This window comes from Erpetoichthys calabaricus, chromosome 13, assembly GCF_900747795.2.
Source record: "Erpetoichthys calabaricus chromosome 13, fErpCal1.3, whole genome shotgun sequence".
NCBI classification, from domain to species: Eukaryota; Metazoa; Chordata; class Cladistia; order Polypteriformes; family Polypteridae; genus Erpetoichthys; species Erpetoichthys calabaricus.
In genome coordinates this window covers 19,678,786-19,697,867 of record NC_041406.2, presented here as the reverse complement: position 1 = coordinate 19,697,867, position 19,082 = coordinate 19,678,786, and the positions used below count along the sequence as shown (strand labels likewise).

General features: G+C 40.7%; 1 protein-coding gene across 1 annotated transcript in view; it reads right to left on the bottom strand.

Moving 5' to 3' along the window:
• Positions 1-19,082, bottom strand: part of slc6a3 (solute carrier family 6 member 3) — a 119,255-nt gene that overhangs the window by 80,093 nt on the left and 20,080 nt on the right. Inside the window, exons 2-3 of the mRNA XM_051935692.1 lie at positions 10,893-11,024; positions 1,476-1,692 (exon numbers count right to left, since the gene is read on the bottom strand). Coding sequence (XP_051791652.1) covers positions 1,476-1,692; positions 10,893-11,024 — 349 coding nt within the window. The remainder of the gene's footprint in view (positions 1-1,475; positions 1,693-10,892; positions 11,025-19,082) is intronic.

Here is a 19,082-nt window from a genome sequence, read left to right as displayed (position 1 = left end):
ACAACCCCACAGTGGCCTGTTAAACTAATACATCATTGTGTTGGAGAAGGAACATGCAGTCTTCATTGAAGTAGCACCTCAGTAGGACACTGAAAATAGTCAGTCAGTCAGTCATCATCCAACCTGCTATATCCTAACACAGGGTCACGGGGGTCTGCTGGAGCCAATCCCAGCCAAAACATGGAGCAACGCAGGAACAAATCCCGGGCAAGGCGCCAGCCCACCTCAGCAGGATACTGAAAATAGCGTTTGGCCATATCGAGGCAGCAGCACTACCCACTACAGTCATTCTGTCTGATGTTAATTCATCCATCCATCTATTATCCAATCTGCTATATCCTAACTACGGGGTCCCAGCTCTTTCCAAATATTCCTTAACTCTTTCAGGGCTGCTGTCGACTTTTGTCAAAAAGAGGAGTTGACGATGGTAATTGACTGTAAACTGTGACAAAACCAACCGTTATGTTTTAGTTGGACTCTCGTTGCTAGACGGAGAGTTAGATTCATTGGTTTGACCGAGATTTCCTGCACTCGCATGAGTAGAAAGGCACAAACAATGGAAAAAATGGCACTGACATCTGGCGAGAGATCAAAGCGAATGCGTCAAGCAAAATACTCCATGGACGACATTTTGCCTATTATCTCTGAACTGGACTATGACTTGTCAGACTCAGATTTTGATACAAGTGATCGAAAACGAATGTGAGGTTCCAGCTTCAGCTGATTGGTCCCCAGCAAATCGTTGTACTGACAATGTTTGCCAGGGAGGACTGCCACTTAACAATCATAAGAGGTAGAAACCAGATTGCACTGTACTGCGACTGTGTCCCAGCCACGCAAAGACAGCCTGGCCGCAAGCCTGTTGGATATTCTTGGCAAACTGGCAGCCACAGCATGCAGCAACAGACATTTCATGTTGATTTCTGTGTGAAGCCATTGCTTTTTAGAAACTGTTTTTTTTTTGGAAAAAATATTCAGCCCTCAAAGAGTTAATAATGAGTTCACCTGTTACCCACCATGTATTGCTTTAGTCAGTCAGTCATTATCCAAGCCGCTCTATCCTAACATAGGGCCATGGGGGTCTGCTGGAGCCAATCCCAGCCAGCACAGGGCGCAAGGCAGGAAACAAATCCCAGGCAGGGCGCGCACACACATATCCACACACCAAGCACACAATTTAGAATCGCCAATCCACCTAACCTGCATGTCTTTGGACTGTGGGAGGAAACCGGAGCACCCGGATGAAACTCACGCAGACACGGGGAGAACATGCAAACTCCACGCAGGAAGGACCCGGGAAGCGAACTCACGTCTCCTTACTGTGAGGCAGCAGCGCTACCCATTGCGCAACACTCTTCATAAAATGGTGGGATCCAAAGACCACAAACAACTCCATGTTCAATTATAAGCAAATCAGGTACTACTACTGAATTCTGACCATAAAGTATACACTATTATTAAAAGTGCACACTTACTCAAAATACTCTGCTGCTGGAGTTGTTCGTTGTGTTTCATTCAAGTTGGAGCTGTTGAAAAGGTCAGAACAGTTCAGACTGTTCCACGTGTTGTTGCAGTGCTCCCAAGGTAGGTTCCCAGTGAAGGATGAGAACAAGTAGAAGAGAGCCCAGGAAATGATGACATTGTAGTAGAAGCCAACATAAAGCGAAATCAAGATCACAGTAAAGCCAACACCTAAAAGAGCAGATCAAATGTATACATATAAAATCACTTCATTTTCTTTATTCTGTAATGGCATAAAAATGTAATGTCTATTCAAATTCAACATCCTATTTATCGGCTGTAATAATAATGATTATTTAAGCATAAATTAATAATAAAAATACATTTCATTATGATAATAAAACATTTTATTTATATAGCACCTTTATCATGTCAGATGTCAAAAGGAAATGCAAACATAACACATCCTGGTTCAATGTGCAACTCTCACTTCATGAGAACATCTAACACAAAGTTCTTTTTCTCCAGAAAACAAAGAACTACCTAAGCATGATCTTTGTGTTTTAGCAAGTTTGTTCTATATAGTCAGGGAATCAGCCGTTACGCTTCTTAACACACTTGGTTTGTGCTTGTAAATCGACTCTGTGCAGGCCTGGTAACTTCTCAAGAAGGCAGTGATGACAATGACATCTGGTGTGGTCTCCGTGACCCCTTGAACCCTCAGACTAGATGTCAGACACCAGATAAAAGTCCAAATAATGTTTTTTTTATTAATAATAATAATAATAATAATAAATGTGCACAAAGCACCCTCCTTTCCACAATACTCAATAATAAATCAATAATCAAATAACAATACACAATCCTCCACTCCCAGACGCGTTGCCACCCTTCCACCCAGCTCAGCTCAACGTCTGGGATTTCCCATCGTCCTTTTATATTCCCTGACCCGGAAGTGTTTCCCATCTTACAGTCCATATGATTTCTTATCACTTCCGGGTCAGATAAAAAGTCCTTCTTTTCAACCCGGAAACACATCGTTCCCTCTGGTCATATGATCATGACGTGCTTCCGGGTTATAGGGCACGTATAAGTCCTTGAGCCTCCCTGCAGCGACTCCTGGCGGCCCCGACGTTATCCAGCAGGGCTGTGTATTAAAACTCCATAGTCCATGATGCCCTGCTGGAATTCGGGGCATATCCATGTTGCAAGGAGAGCTCCATCTACCGGCCTGGGGGTATTGGCCGGGATGAATGGCCGGCCATCCCTCACACTGGTTACAGTGTGCTTGTTGTTATGCAGATACACTCGTGGGAAAAAGGAAGCACATCCCATGGAAATTGGTGACCTTTTTTAACATATTTGAACAAGCAGTGAGTAGATCTTAGACCCACTATATCCTAACTACAGGGTCACGGGGGTCTGCTGGAGCCAATCCCAGCCAACACAGGGTGCAAGGCAGGAAACACACCCCGGGCAGGGTGCCAGCCCACCGCAGCTACCTACAGATAAATGTGATATTCCTGAATAAAAATACAAGCAACATTTACTTTTCAATAATTTGTTCAACAAAAATATCAATAGATGCAAAAGGCTACTGGGGAAAAAGTAACTCCACCTTTGGCTTCACAAGCTGGTATTGCCTCCTTTAGCAAAAATGACTTCATGTAGGTGTTTTACAAAACTTTCCACCAATCGCTGACATCGACTCCATGCAAAATGACTTCAGTTCCAAGAGTTATGGGTAAGCACGGCTTATCCAGGGAACATTGGGCGAAAGGTAGAGAGCACTATGTGTGTCAAACTTACCTAACAATTAATTCCAATTCACATACCGTGCCACAAGCCTGAAACCGTGACGAGGCGCATTGTTGCAAAAGGATTATAAAGACTGAATTTATCAAATAGCAGTTTGTGCACCTGAAATTTAAAGAAGTATTAGGGGGCACTGCCCCCTGCTCGCTTCGCTTGCCAACCCCCTGGGCAGGCGCTATGCCCTAGCCACTTCGCGGCTCTGCTGCTCCCGTATGGGGAAGCGGATATACAATTTAAACAGATTGTTATTTTCATGGGAATTGTTACATATGCATAATATAACTAACTATTTTACATTACAGCGAGTAATTAACTGTAGTAAAAAATAATAAAACGTAATAAATTGAAAGAAAATTATGTTTCATGTTGTGTTTGAGGTATTCATTGCGTTATACATTTTCGTTCTGTTTGGCTTTGATATTAACACGCAAATACTTTTTAAACTTACACCTTTACTGGAAAACTTCAGTAAAAACAATATTTGGAATGAAATTTTTCGTCAATATCACATTTAATTTTGATTCCGTGTTTGGACTTACATCGTGACAACGCAACGTATAACTGCCCTTGAGTGAATATTATTTCTTTCTCTCTAATAAATAAAACGACTTTTTCGAATGTTTGTCCCTGTAATTTGGTAATTGTCATAGCAAAAGCTATTGTAACGGGAAACTGTAAACGTTTTAATGCAAATGGCATATCAACATCTCTTTTGGTGTCTAACTACATTACCTTTCTTGTCGCCAGTTAAAATTTTACATGCAATAACATTACGATGCATCCTTCTATCAACAGTAATTCGGCCAGTGGAAGACCGGATGGTGTTAACGGTTGTAGATATTCTTCGTGATATTGTAAGTTGATGTTTTCATCTTCTGCACTGTGACCACCAACTGTTTCAGCAGAGTCCAATTTTCAGCATTTAACCAATTTGCTGCGTAACCGATGAACAATTTTTGCGTTAATTTGTTTGACTTCATCATTTCTCGGTGCTAGGATTGCCCGTGTACTCATTTCTTCTGTTGATAACCCTTCAGGATGAAATTTTTCATTAAGATTTGGACATAATACGTCTTCTTTTATTGGGAACTTAAAGTGAGGAAAACATACACATTTATAAGAGCTGAGAGCGCAAGAACTCAGGTGACACCCACTGCACGCCCAACCTACCTGTAAAGGGGTCTCTTTTTGAGTGCCTTTCCTAAGGTTTCTTCTATTTTTCTCCCTACTAGGTTTTTTTTTGGGAGTTTTTCCTTGTCTTCTTAGAGAGTCAAGGCTGGGGGGCTGTCAAGAGGCAGGGCCTGTTAAAGCCCATTGCGGCACTTCTTGTGTGATTTTGGGCTACACAAAAATAAATTGTATTGTATTGTATTGTATTGTATAAGAACTGTGTCTGACAAAAGCATTCACACCAATGAGAGGTGAGAGGACTGTTAACCGTAAATGGTTGAGAGGAGGGCGGGACTTGAAAACATCTCTTGGCAAAAGTCTCGTCACATGGGACTTAGAAAATCTCGAGACAAGACTATCGCCAAGAGATTTTTTCTTTATATATAATAGAGAGACATCACCTGTGTGTACTATCAGGTTGTTGCACTTTTGAGGGGACAAAATTAAGTGTTCTGCTAATTTAATAAACTGTAGTTGCCAAGATCTTCATTCTTTCTGGAAAATTGTGACCAGTATATAAAATACACTGCCTGGCCAAAAAAAAAAAGTTGCCACCAAAAAAAAAGGTCACACACTCTATTATTTCGTTGGGCCGCTTTTAGCTTTGATTACGGCACGCATTCGCTGTGGCATTGTTTCAATAAGCTTCTGCAATGTCACAAGATTTAGTTCCATCCAGTGTTGCATTAATTTTTCCCCAAGATCTTGCATGATGGGTGCATTACTTCATCTGCCTCTCTTCTTACCCTGATGTGCCCATCACTGTGGAACAGGGTAAATCTGGACTCATCAGACCACATGACCTTCTTCCATTGCTCCAGAGTTCAATCTTTATGCTCCCTAGCAAATTGAAGCCTTTTTTTCCGGTTTGCCTCACTGATTAGTGGTTTTCTTACGGCTACACAGCTGTTCAGTCCCAATCCCTTGAGTTCCCTTCTCATTGTGCGTGTGGAAATGCTCTTACTTTCACTATGGATGATAAATTAGACTGGACTGCCAATACTGATGCGCTGTGCAAGAAAGGACAGAGCCGGTTATACTACCTTAGAAGGCTGGCGTCCTTCAACATCTGCAATAAGATGCTGCAGATGTTCTATCAGACAGTTGTGGCGAGCGCCCTCTTCTACGCAGTGGTGTGCTGGGGAGGCAGCATTAAGAGGAAAGACGCCTCATGCCTGGACAAACTGGTGAGGAAGGCAGGCTCTGTTGTTGGCATGGAGCTGGACAGTTTAACATCTGTGGCAGAGCAACGGGCGCTCAGCAGGCTCCTGTCAATTATGGAGAATCCACTGCATCCACTTAATAGTATCATCTCCAGACAGAAGAGCAGCTTCAGCGACAGACTGCTGTCACCGTCCTGCTCCACTGACAGACTGAGAAGATCGTTCCTCCCCCACACTATGCGACTCTTTAATTCCATCCGGGGGGGTAAACGTTAATATTTAACATTATACATAGTTATTGTCTGTTTTTCACCTGCATTATTATCATTCTTTAATTTAATATTATTTATTGTATCAGTATGCTGCTGCTGAAGAATGTGAATTTCCCATTGGGATTAATAAAGTATCTATCTATCTATCTATCTATCTATCTATCTATCTATCTATCTATCTATCTATCTATCTATCTATCTATCTATCTATCTATCTATCTATCTATCTATCTATCTATCTATTTTATATAGTACTTTTCATATCTATCTATCTATCTATCTATCTATCTATCTATCTATCTATCTATCTATCTATCTATCTATCTATCTATCTATCTATCTATCTATCTATCTATCTATCTATCTATCTATCTATCTATCTAAACATAGACCTGAGTTCTACTGTTGTTTTTCTTCGATTTGATTTCACCAAACGTTTAAGTGATCGCCGATCATGATCATTCAGGATTTTTTTCCGGCCACATTTCTTCCTCGAAGACGATGGGTCCCCACTATCCTTCCAGTTTTTAATAATGCGTTGGACAGTTCTTAACCCAATTTTAGTAGTTTCTGCAATCTCCTTAGATGTTTTCTCTGCTTGATGCATGCCAATGATTTGACCCTTCTCAAACATCTTTTCCACGACCACGAGATGTGTCTTTCGACATGGTTGTTTAAGAAATGAGAAGCAACTCATTGCACCAGTTGGGGTTAAATAACTTGTTGCCAGCTGAAAGATAATCGCCCATGCAGTAATTATCCAATAGGAGGCTCGTACCTATTTACTTAGTTAAATCCAGGTGGAGACTTTTTTTTTGGACAGGCAGTGTATACGTGGTGCAAGATGAACCAAGCTTAGCATGTCTCACATACGTGCTTTGTATATTTCGCATCCCTTTTTAATTTAGTGTAACAGTGCACATGCATGTAGGAGTGGGGAGCTGGATGAAAGCCAGGCATACATTGCATGTAACTGCAATTTAGAAATTATCCCATTTGCACAGCAAGGGGTGGGTGTTCTACATTTATGGCTCTCTGTAACCCGACGGTCCCAAGTTTGTGACTGACAGGCCATGCAGATTCCATGACTGAGTCAGTGATAGCATCCTATTACAAACTGAGTGGGGATAATCCCAAAGATTAGCCAGGTCTGGCATTGTTTAAAATAATGGCATGCTTGCTGTTTCTTATTGGCTGTGTGACACCCGCAACTGTATAATTCACAACTTTGACAGACCGCAAATGTTTTTCACAATTTTTAAATTATTCAAGATATTTCAATTACATACATTAATTTGGACAGTCTAAACTCTCACTACTTTAGCTTTGTCAGGTCAGAAAATGATTAAAACATATTTTGTAGTGGGAGTGTAACAGGGCCATAATCAAATTCACACAGCCAAACAGGGGAAATCTTCATATGTACAGTTCTTTGCAAAAGTTTTAGGGACACCTAAAATATTCTGTCACAAATCTCAAAAAGCATTGACGAGCCGTAAACCGTATTTGGTGTGACCACACTTTACCTTTAAATGTGCTCCAGTTCTCATAGGTTCATTGTTGTGCAGTTTTTTAAGAGAATCAGGTGGTCATTTGTTCCAAGCATTGTTCCAAGCATTCTTGGACAACTTGCCCCATTTCTGCTGTAGACTTTGGCTATCTCGGTTGCTACATTCTCTCCAGGTAATCTCTGGCAGTCTCGATGATGCTGAGATCAGGGCTCAGTAGAGGTCATACTATGAGTTTCAGAACTCCTTGCTCTTCTTTTTGCTGAAGATAGATCTTTATGACCTTAGCCATGCCATTGTCCTGTAGATTGAAGCTGTGGTTGATCAGATGACTCCCTGATTAATGATACTGCATGATGAATGAGAATCTGCTTCTACAGGGTGGGCCACGGAAAAGTAGCCCGCCTCCAATACCGGTACCACGCTCTTTGGGAAAGGCCGTAGCCACTTCATGATCAGAAAATTACCGTTTGGTGCTGGGTGTCAGGAACATGAATATTGGGCGCAATTTTCTTCGACTCAACTGTGAATACCGTGGTTTACCTGGACATCTTTGAACAATTTTACGACCAACTAACATCCATCCATCCATCCATTTTCCAACCCGCTGAATCCGAACACAGGGTCACGGGGGTCTGCTGGAGCCAATCCCAGCCAACACAGGGCACAAGGCAGGAACCAATCCCAGGCAGGGTGCCAACCCACCGCAGGACACACACAAACACACCCACACACCAAGCACACACTAGGGCCAATTTAGAATTGCCAATCCACCTAACCAGCATGTCTTTGGACTGTGGGAGGAAACCCACGCGGACACGGGGAGAACATGAAAACTCCACGCAGGGAGGACCCGGGAAGCGAACCTGGGTCCCCTAACTGTGAGGCAGCAGCATTACCACTGCGCCACCATGCTGCCCTTCCCATACCATGTAAAATACATAATGCTGACAAAACTTACTAGAAACCTTAAATTAATATATCCAATCCACCCAGATCTCCCAACTGCGAGGCAGCAGCACTACCCACTGCGCCAACTAACATCAGAAGAAAAAATGTACTGCTTTTTCCAAGATGGGACAACATGCCATACTGGCACAGTTTCATGAACTGTTTACAGAGGAGCAAACTTTGAGCAAGGAGTTATGGCCACCACGTTCCCCGAACTTGTCCACATGTGATTTTTATCTGTGGGGAAATTTAAAGCCAACAGCCCACATACCCTGGATGAACTCATCACGAACACCATCCACAGCATCACTGTTGAAGAGCTGCAAGCAGTATCAGCCAACTTGCTCCGACATGCCCAAAGGTGAACAGACGTGAACGGGGACCACTTTCAGCATCTTCTGGGTAAGTGAATAAAAACAATCCACTTACTCGTTCATCTTGTTATACTATCACCAGAGGTGGGCTACTTTTCCGTGGCCCACCCTGCACTTTTCAGTGTTGAGGATTCCATAAATTCTGACCAGGTCACCAAACATTTGTAAAAATGCAGTCTCAAAACTGCTGGGAAGCTCAGTTGCACTTCACTGTTGGTTGCAGACACTTATCTATGTAGTGCTCTCCATCTCCTTCTCCTTTGATAGAGGCAAATATTTCATATTTTGACTTGCCAGTCCAGAGCACTAGCTGGGCATTGTTGTTCACCCCCTGGCCTTGTGTTTTTGTGTGGAGGAACATCACTTGGCTTTGCTTTCATTTTGGAGGCATGGCTTTTTTGTAGAAACTCCTCCATATCTGACTAGACTTCTCCAGACTGTAAAGAGATGTACTTGGTACAAATGGCTTCTGTGAATTCAGAACTGATAGCAGACCTCGACTTCTGGTTTCTTAGGGATGTCAGTTTTATGCAGCTTTTGAGTGCTGCTTTCAGTTTCCATGGTCAGCCACAGTGTTTCTAGTCCTTGACCTTGCCTGTTTCCTTGTCTTGTCTGCTGCAGAATTCCTGGGACTGTCCCCGATGCAGCCTGCAGAATGGAGAGGAGCTGGAGCTTGATGAAATAAACACATAGCCTGATATGTGGGGAGTAACTGAATGTTGCTGACACACCACCACAGACTACTTTCACCGTTGATTCTTAACAGGTTTTCCAGGTAACTCCATGTTTTAGGTAAAGACTTGTACACCTTTTGTAATTTATAAAGCTGTTGAACAATTGGTTTATTATAACATTATACACATTTTGCATCCTTCCCTTCCCTTAATTAGCCATTCACCCACCTGCAACTTCATTGATTCTGATATTTATTCTAGAAAACACTCAAATCAAGGTAAGAGTACTGTTGAAATAAATAAAACCCACTGGCAATCCATCACTGTTGAAATATAAAGTCAGCCACAATAATGCAAAATAACTTTTGCTGGGTTTCATATATTACAAAACCTATAGAGTTTTAAATATGTGTTTAATCAAGTCTCTTTTACATTTAAAGTAAAATAATTACAGTGGTTCAAATCGGCCAAATATCCTTTGAATCTATCAGTCTTGGTCGACATTCTTGTTTCTTCCTCCTCCCATCTATCCATACGTTTTCCAACCCGTTGAATCCGAACACAGGGTCACGGGAGTCTGCTGGAGCCAATCCCAGCCAACACAGGGCACAAGGCAGGAAACAACCCTAGGCAGGGTGCCAACCCACCACAGGACACACACACACACACACACACCAAGCACACACTAGGGACAATTTAGAATCACCATTGCACCTAACCTGCATGTCTTAGGACTGTGGGAGGAAACCCACGCAGACACGGGGAGAACATGCAAACTCCACGCAGGGAGGACCTGGGAAGCAAACCCGAGTCTCCTAACTGCGAGGCAGCAGCGCTACTACTGCACCACCATGCCACCCAGATGATAATATGCATCACTAAAATAATTATAGAGGAAAATAGATCAATTTTAATCCAAGAAAAAGTACATATTCAAATTACCAGCGTTAATTATACATGATTATCACTTTCAAAATGCTATTTAATGAAATACTGAAAGACTGTACGGTTTAGAAAACCAGCTCCCATTGAAGCATTAGATATTATATAAATAGCTATTAAAATAGCTGCAGTATAGCTATTAAAATAAATATTCAGTTCAGAATGAAAATTCTGTTTAGCAAAGGCTGCTGCTGCTCAGAAGTGTGTCCTGAGTCAAAGGCATTCGTCTCAACTGCTTTTAATGTCTCAACTTTATTTATTTATTTAACAACAACCTTTTTTTTAGAGAGAATGCCATTACAAGTACAGAACTAGACATTTTATTTGTACTTATTATGCGCATTTTCATTTTACAGATTTTATTTTTTGAAAAAAGAGATATTACGAGTACCCGGTGTTCTATAAATGTAATTCAAACAGTACCAACGATAATCTGCAGATGCAGAGCTCAAATTCTAAGAAGATCCTTTCAACCCACAAGCTCCCTTTTTTTAGGGAGGACAATTCAAAATGTCAGAAATTACAAGAGAGTTGGTTATTGCAATAGCAGAGTGGCACATACCCTTAAATATGGGGCAGATCTTCCAGACACCTGCAGCCCCTTCTCGATTGTATTGTCCCAGAGCCAATTCCATATAGAAGAGAGGCATTCCTGCAATTAGCATGAAAAAGAGGTAGGGAACAAGAAACGCACCTGCAACAGAAAAACAAGTATTAGGTGTACCGACCGTACTATCAGCAGTAACCAAAACCACTAATGAAATTGTCTTAAATCAAAATACATAAAAAGCTACACCATGGCATGTTGAACAAGTCAAACATGTGAGGCCTATCTTTTAATGTGTGACAGCCTTGCACCAGAGTCCTGTATAACATGGCTTAAACACTCCATGTACTATATGTAAACTGTAACCCAGACAGAACCATTAACTTAAAGTAAACATACATATCTTCTCTTCTGCTTGTTTCAACAGCCATGTGTATCTTCAGCAGAGTACACATCTGTCCATTTCTAAGAGTCCCCTTGCTGGAAATGTCAGCTGCTAAAACAGCAGTTTTGCAATGGGAAATTGCTTTGGTTTCACAATTTTTCATAGACCTCATATTTCACATTTTATAAATAATTGTAATATAAAATGATGAACGAATGTAAGAATTAATATCGAATTGCACGTATATAAAGTGCAGGATCTGAATAAAAAACACTGTGATAATTAAAATGAAGTTTAGCTGTCATGGTTTTAAAAACCACCTGTTGTGATGTGAAATTTTGCATACAAGTTGATAAATATCTTGGATGTCTTTATTTGCAACTTAGACAAAGCAATGTTATATTATTGTTACATTATTTAATTACATTATTATTAATAACAGCAATGGCTTGATGGTTTAAAGAACCCCGTCCCCCCCCTTTTAGGACTGAGTTTCTTTGTAATTTTACGACAGGGTTGGGTGAAGTGCCTCAGACAAGTTTAGCTAATATTTCTCTGCAGGACTCCCAGTCCACCCACACAGGAAAGCCAGGCTGCCAAACTGGCAAGCTTTACCTTAACATATGGTTTGGAGGGCAGGTGTGAGGGTGTTCTGTCCCCCCGCTGGTCTGAAGTATGGCTGTTTGGAATTTGCTTTTGTCAGAAGCCTTTAAGTACCACGACGCTCTATTGGCTGTAGGGGTTGGACAGAAAACCTATAAATTTGCTTGCTTTACCTCACCCCCCCTCTCTCTCTCTGTTACCAAACTGATGAATGACCATCTCACACCATGAACTGAAAAGGACAACACAATGAAGAGCACAGCTCGGCAGCCATATTGAGACAGGCATGTGGCCTGTTCTGAAGAAAACTGACCACAAATGATGCCTTAACTAGAGACATTTTAAGTAACTAACAAGTCTGTGTGCCACCTGACACTACACATCAACATTTATCAGGTTGTATGGTTGCCAATATTCAAATAAACTTTGCATATTGTTATTATTTATGAATATTACCTATAATACCTCTCCCTCTCTGATGCTGAAAAGCTGGTTCATGCCTTTGTCTCATCCAGACTGGATGGATTATTGTAATGCACTCCTCATCGGGATACCCAACAAGAGCCTTCAAAAGCTCCAACAAATTCAAAATAGTGCTGCAAGAATCCTGATGAGGGTGCTGAAATATGAACACATTTCACCAATCCTTTGGTCACTTCATTGGCTCCCATCTCCATATCGAATACAAACTCTGTTTGTTTACTCCATAATGCTCCACAATATCTTAAAGAACTCCTTATATTACAATCCACTACAAGAAAACTCCGTTTTACAAATACCTACCGCCTTTGCCCCTCGTGACCAAACTTCATACAATGGGTGACTGAGCCTTTGCAGTGGGTGCTCCACAGCTCTGGAATGCCCTACTAGAGAGCCTGAGAACACAGCAGATTGTGGGCTGTTTTAAAAAACAGATAAAGACGTTTCTCTTTAGGAAAGCTTATTAACAAGAATGCTATAATTATTGCCTTTGTTTAATCTTTTTATGTTGCACGTTGAGATTTACTGCTAATGTAAAGTGCCCCTATAAATAAAATGCATTATTATTATTATTATTATGAATATTATCAATAATACATTGTTTAAATTGTAACCTAACTCCTGCTTGTCTTTTACTACACCTAATTGCCTGAAGTTTTACATTTAGAAGGGAAGGTGGGGAGAATGTTATATACTATAATAACTTATAAACAGTGGTAAGGCAGTGGTGCTGTAAGAATTATGTTTCTAGACTTCTCTAGCGCCTTCAACACCATCCAACCTCTGCTCCTTAGGGACAAGCTGACAGAGATGGGAGTAGATTCATACCTGGTGGCATGGATCGTGGACTATCTTAAAGACAGACCTCAGTATGTGCGTCTTGGGAACTGCACATCTGACATTGTGGTCAGCAACACAGGAGCGCCTCAGGGGACTGTATTTTCTCCGGTGCTGTTCAGCCTATATACATCGGACTTCCAATACAACTCGGAGTCCTGCCACGTGCAAAAGTTCACTGACGACACTGCTATTGTGGGCTGCATCAGGAGTAGGCAGGAGGAGGAGTATAGGAACCTAATCAATGACTTTGTTAAATGGTGCGACTCAAACCACCTACACCTGAACACCAGCAAAACCAAGGAGCTGGTGGTGGATTTTAGGAGGACCAGGCCCCTCATGGACCCCGTGATCATCAAAGGTGACTGTGTGCAGAGGGTGCAGTCCTATAAATACCTGGGAGTGCAGCTGGATGATAAACTGGACTGGACTGCCAATACTGATGCTCTGTGCAAGACAGGACAGAGCCGACTTTACTTCCTTAGAAGGCTGGCATCCTTCAACATCTGCAGTAAGATGCTGCAAATGTTCTATCAGATGGTTTTGGTGAGTGCCCTCTTCTACACGGTGGTGTGCTGGGGAGGCAGCATAAAGAAGAGGGACGCCTCATGCCTGGACAAACTGGTGAGGAAGGCAGGCTCTATTGTAGGCATGGAGCTGGACAGTTTGACATCTGTGGCAGAGCGACGGGCACTGAGCAGACTCCTGTCAATCATGGAGAATCCACTGCATCCACTGAACAGGATCATCTCCAGACAGAGGAGCAGCTTCAGCGACAGACTGCTGTCACCGTCCTGCTCCACTGACAGACTGAGGAGATTGTTCCTCCCCCAAACTATGCGACTCTTCAGTTCCACCCGGGGGGGTAAACGTTAACATTTAACATTATACAAAGTTATTGTCTGTTATACCTGCATTGTTATCACTCTTTAATTTAATATTGTTTTTTTGTATCAGTATGCTGCTGCTGGAGTATGTGAATTGCCCCTTGGGATTAATAAAATATCTATCTATCTATCTATCTATCTATCTATCTATCTATCTATCTATCTATCTATCTATCTATCTATCTATCTATCTATCTATCTATCTATCTATCTATCTATCTATCTATCTAAGTCTGTGAGATTTGAGGCATTCTGACAAAGGCTACACATTAATAATACAAAAGGGGAAAGTAGAGTAATATTACTCTACCAAGACAAAACACCACCTTAGTAAAAAGACACATGTCTGTGTACTGTATCTGTCCATCCACTTGCTAGGGTTAGGAAGACAAATTTAAAAATAGGCAAAACATGGAAGAAGAGTTCAACAAATCAAAAATGTTAATAAAAATACTAACAAAGGGTCTAAAAATAAGAAAACTGGCCTTCTCAGCCTCTTCTGTTGTCTGACATAATAACGACTTCCTTGAACCCGCTCAGGCCATGTGAATGAGGTTTATGGCTTTAATGCCAATGACTGAAATACTTTGCATGGTGGGCAATGGGGATGTGTGAAAATAACGATAAATCATGTTTTATAGCTTGCAGTGTTAATGAAATGTACAGATATAAAAGTGAAGACCTATTTTTATTAATGCATTCCTTCATTTGTTTGTTTACAATTCTGTTTATCTAACATTTGTAGAGCAGCAAATGAAAACTAGCCTGTTGGTTGTTTTAATTAAACATTGAGGGCACACTAGATGTTATCCTTCATATGCTGATGGACTGGCACCCAGTCTAGGGATTGTTCCTTCCTTATGATCAAAGCCTGTGTGGACAGGCTCCAGCTATCCTACAAATCTGCTTAGGATAAGCAGATTTTGAAAATGAGTGGATGCTCTTGTGTTAGATACAGTATGTGTGCTCCATGACTGTGCCACATTTATATACAAAAATTCCAACTCTCATGTGTCATTGGCATGAAGGTTTTTCTGAGGGCTAATTGCATGGTCTTCAAACTCCTAAAGGCATCAACAAAATCAATCTTTGAGACGTGTGTATTCCACCCCAGGAAAGAGATATGAAGATGCTAACAATATCATCTTTTTTTTTCTAGTAGCATTGAAGGACTGATAAAGAAAGACAAATAGTTCTGTTTTGTGCCCCTGACAAGACTCTGCCCCTTTTGGCGCCAACACTATAAAAGCCAGGCAACCAGGGCAGTGCTGCTATTTTTTATTGGCATCTGAGTGGAACAAATGGGCTTTCACTGGTTGAGGTTTTTTTTGGGCTACTTATATAAAAACAACATGATATTTTCTGGTATTTTCCAACCCCCATCTTACACATTCTTATCATGCTTTTCATCCATCCGGCACCCATTCTAATGGTTTACACATTCAGACCTCAATAAACCTGCTATTCTTGATAAGCTTCAGTCGGGTTTCAGAACAAATCACAGTAAAGGAACTGCACTCGTTAAAGTAGTAAATGAGTTGCGGGTAAATGCAGACAGAGGTCGTTTATCTGTTCTCATCCTCTTAGATCTGAGTGCCGGATTTGATACCACTGATCACAACATTTTTAGAAATCGCCTTAGTCAATGGGTAGGCCTGTCTGGCAGTGTCTTAAATTGGTTTGAATCCTACCTGGCAGGGAGAAAATTCTTTGTTAGTTGTGGTAATTATAATTCAAAGACACATGATATTCTATATGGTGTTCCACAAGGCTCTATCCTGGGTCCACTGCTCTTTTCGATTTACATGCTTCCGTTAGGTCAGATTATCTCAGGGCACAACGTGAGCTACCACAGCTATGCTGATGACACACAGCTGTATTTATCAATAGCACCTGATGACCCCGACTCTCTTTGCTCACCCAATGTCTCACTTGTGTTTCTGAATGAATGAGTAGTAATTTTCTCAAACTAAATAAGGAGAAAACAGAAATTTTAGTGATTGGCAAAAATGGATATAATTAGGTTATTAGAAATAAACTTGATCCATTAGGATTAACAGTCAAGACGGAGGTAAAGAATTTAGGGGTAATTATTGACTCTGACCTAAATTTTAAATCACAAATTAATATGATTACTGGGACAGCATTTATTTACTTAAGAAATATAGCAAAAGTTAGACCTCTTATAACACTGCAAGATGCTGAGAAATTAGTTCACACTTTGCTTTCAGTTGACTAGATTACTGTAACGCACTCGTCTCAGGACCACCCAAAAAAGACATCAATCGATTACAACGAGTGCAGAATGGAGCTGCTAGAATCCTAACTAGGAAAAGAAAATCCGAGCACATCACACCAGTCTTAGTGTCACTGCACTGGTTATCTGTGTCATTTAGAATTGACTTTAAAATACTGCTTATGGTTTACAAAGCCTTAAATAATCTCACTCCATCTTATATTTCAGAGTGTCTTTCACCTTACACTCCAAATCGTAACCTTAGATCTTCAAATGAGTGACTGCTTATAATTCCAAGAGCTAAACTTAAAAGAAATGGTGAGACAGTCTTCTGCTGTTATGCACCTAAAATCTGGAATAGCTGACCGATAGAAATTCGCCAGGCTAATACGGTGGAGCACTTTAAAAAAACTGCTAAAAACTCATTATTGTAACATGGCTTTCTCATAGCTTCATTTCAGTTTAATCCTGATGCTCTGTATATGCGTTTAATTATCATTATCATTCATGGTGGCTCTGATCTCCGTACTAACCCCTACTTTCTCTTCTGTTCTTTTTCCGGTTTTCTGTGGTGGTGATCTGCGGCACCACCACCTGATCAGGGTGTCATGCTACATTGATGGATTAAAGACCAGAAGTGCACATGACCATCATCATCAAGTTCTTCCATATGAAGCCTGTAAACCATGAGGACTGATTGAGGTCATTGGGGCTGGGTGGTCTCGTGGCCTTGGAACCCCTGAAGATTTTTTTTTTTTTCTCCAGCTGTCTGGAGTTTTTATTTTGTTTTTTCTGTCCTCCATGGCCATCAGATCTTACTTCTATTCTATGTTAATTAGTATTGCCTAATTTTATTTTTTATATTTTGTCTTTTTTCTCTTTCTTCATCCTGCAAAGCACTTTGAGTGACATAATTTGTATGAAAATGTGCTATATAAATAAATGTTGTTGTTGTTGTTCTAAAATCTCCATTGTAGTTTAGTGATGGTATTTACTTATTCCATCACTTTCAAATATCTCCGAGGGGAGTCCCCCAAACCCAGACCCCCCAGGCATTGATGGTATGTAATCCTCTCTCCTCTTGCTTTCAGGTGTGTCTCTTTTTCTTTGTCAGGTATTGGGTTGTTTTTTGGGCAGATTAGCTATTTTTAAGCTGTCTTTATGCTATACATTTCTTAAGGATCTTACAACCCTGAACCAAGGAGTCAGCAGGCATCAGACCAGCAAACAAGGAGAACAAAGCATCCAAATCTCAAACCATGAGATCTCGTGATAAAGTGAGGCTAATCAGAGACATTTTATTTTTCATTTTACAGCTGCACGGCTGTATTTCTGTTAAACAGGGTGACCCTGCTGGTGCCCCAACTTTTAGACCTACCTATAACAGTCTGTTCCCGGCCATATTACAGTAGGTAAAACATCACTTGACAACACTGTTAGTTTAGATCATGAACCTTTCTTTACATGGAAGGTAGGTGAAGCATGAAATATTGGAAAACTTTAAGAAACAGTTGTAATACAGGAAGAATCAATGCAACCACTGTGTGAATCCAATAAGCCAGTGAACTCTGTAGTAGTTAATTGCGTGATGCTTCTGAAGGACTTCTGTGAAGCAAAGGGCACTTAAACACTCAATAGGTTTAAGACTTCACTTGTATTGCCTTGTGTCTTCTAATGTTAACTACACCTGTATGATATGCCATGTTTTAACGTCATGATGTCATTTATGTATACAGTTGTGACAAAACAATCTGTGAATTATCTGGAACTTTCTGGATTCCTAAATGACTGGCTTCTAAAATGGGATCTAAGGTTTATTTGAGTTGTAATAATCGAGTAGGACAGACTTATTCAACAAATGACACACAAAATTATACACTGTAGTATCCTCATCTCTCTATTATATAAAAAAATCCTTCGACGAGACGAGACTTTTTGGAAGAGAGATTTTTCAAGTCCCGCAAAACGAGACTTTTGCCTTGAATTTTTTTCAAGTCATGTCCTCCTCTCAACCAAGATCACAGTCCTCTCATCTCTCATTCGTGTGAACACTTTTGTCAGACACACTTCTTGCGCTCTCAGCTCTTATAACTTTTAACGTTTTCCTCACTTTAAGTTCCCAACTAAAGATGACTTGTTATGTCCAAATCTTATTGAAGAATTTCATCACGAAGGGTTATCAACAGAAAAAATGAGTACACGGGCAATCCTAGCACCGAGAAATGATGAAGTCAAACGAATTAACGCCAAAAATGTCGATCGGATACACGGCAAATTGGTCAAATGTGTCCGAAAATAACGATTGGATACACAGCAAGTTGGTTATATGTGTCTGAAAATGTCGATCGGTTACACAGAAAATTGGTTAAATGTGTCTGAAAAAAACGATCGGATACACAGCAAATTGGTTATATGTGTCTGAAAATGTCGATTGGTTACACGGCAAATTGGTTAAATGTGTCTGAAAATGTCGATCGGTTACACAGCAAATTGGTTAAATGTGTCTGAAAATGTCGATTGGTTACATGGCAAATTGGTTAAATGTGTCTGAAAATGTCAATCGGTTACACGGCAAATTGGTTATATGTGTCCGAAAATGTTAATCGGTTACACTGCAAATTGGTTAAATGTGTCCGAAAAAACGATCGTATACACAGCAAGTTGGTTATATGTGTCTGAAAATGTTGATCGGTTACATGGCAAATTGGTTATATGTGTCTGAAAATGTCGATCGGTTACACGGCAAATTGGTTATATGTGTCCGAAAATGTTAATCG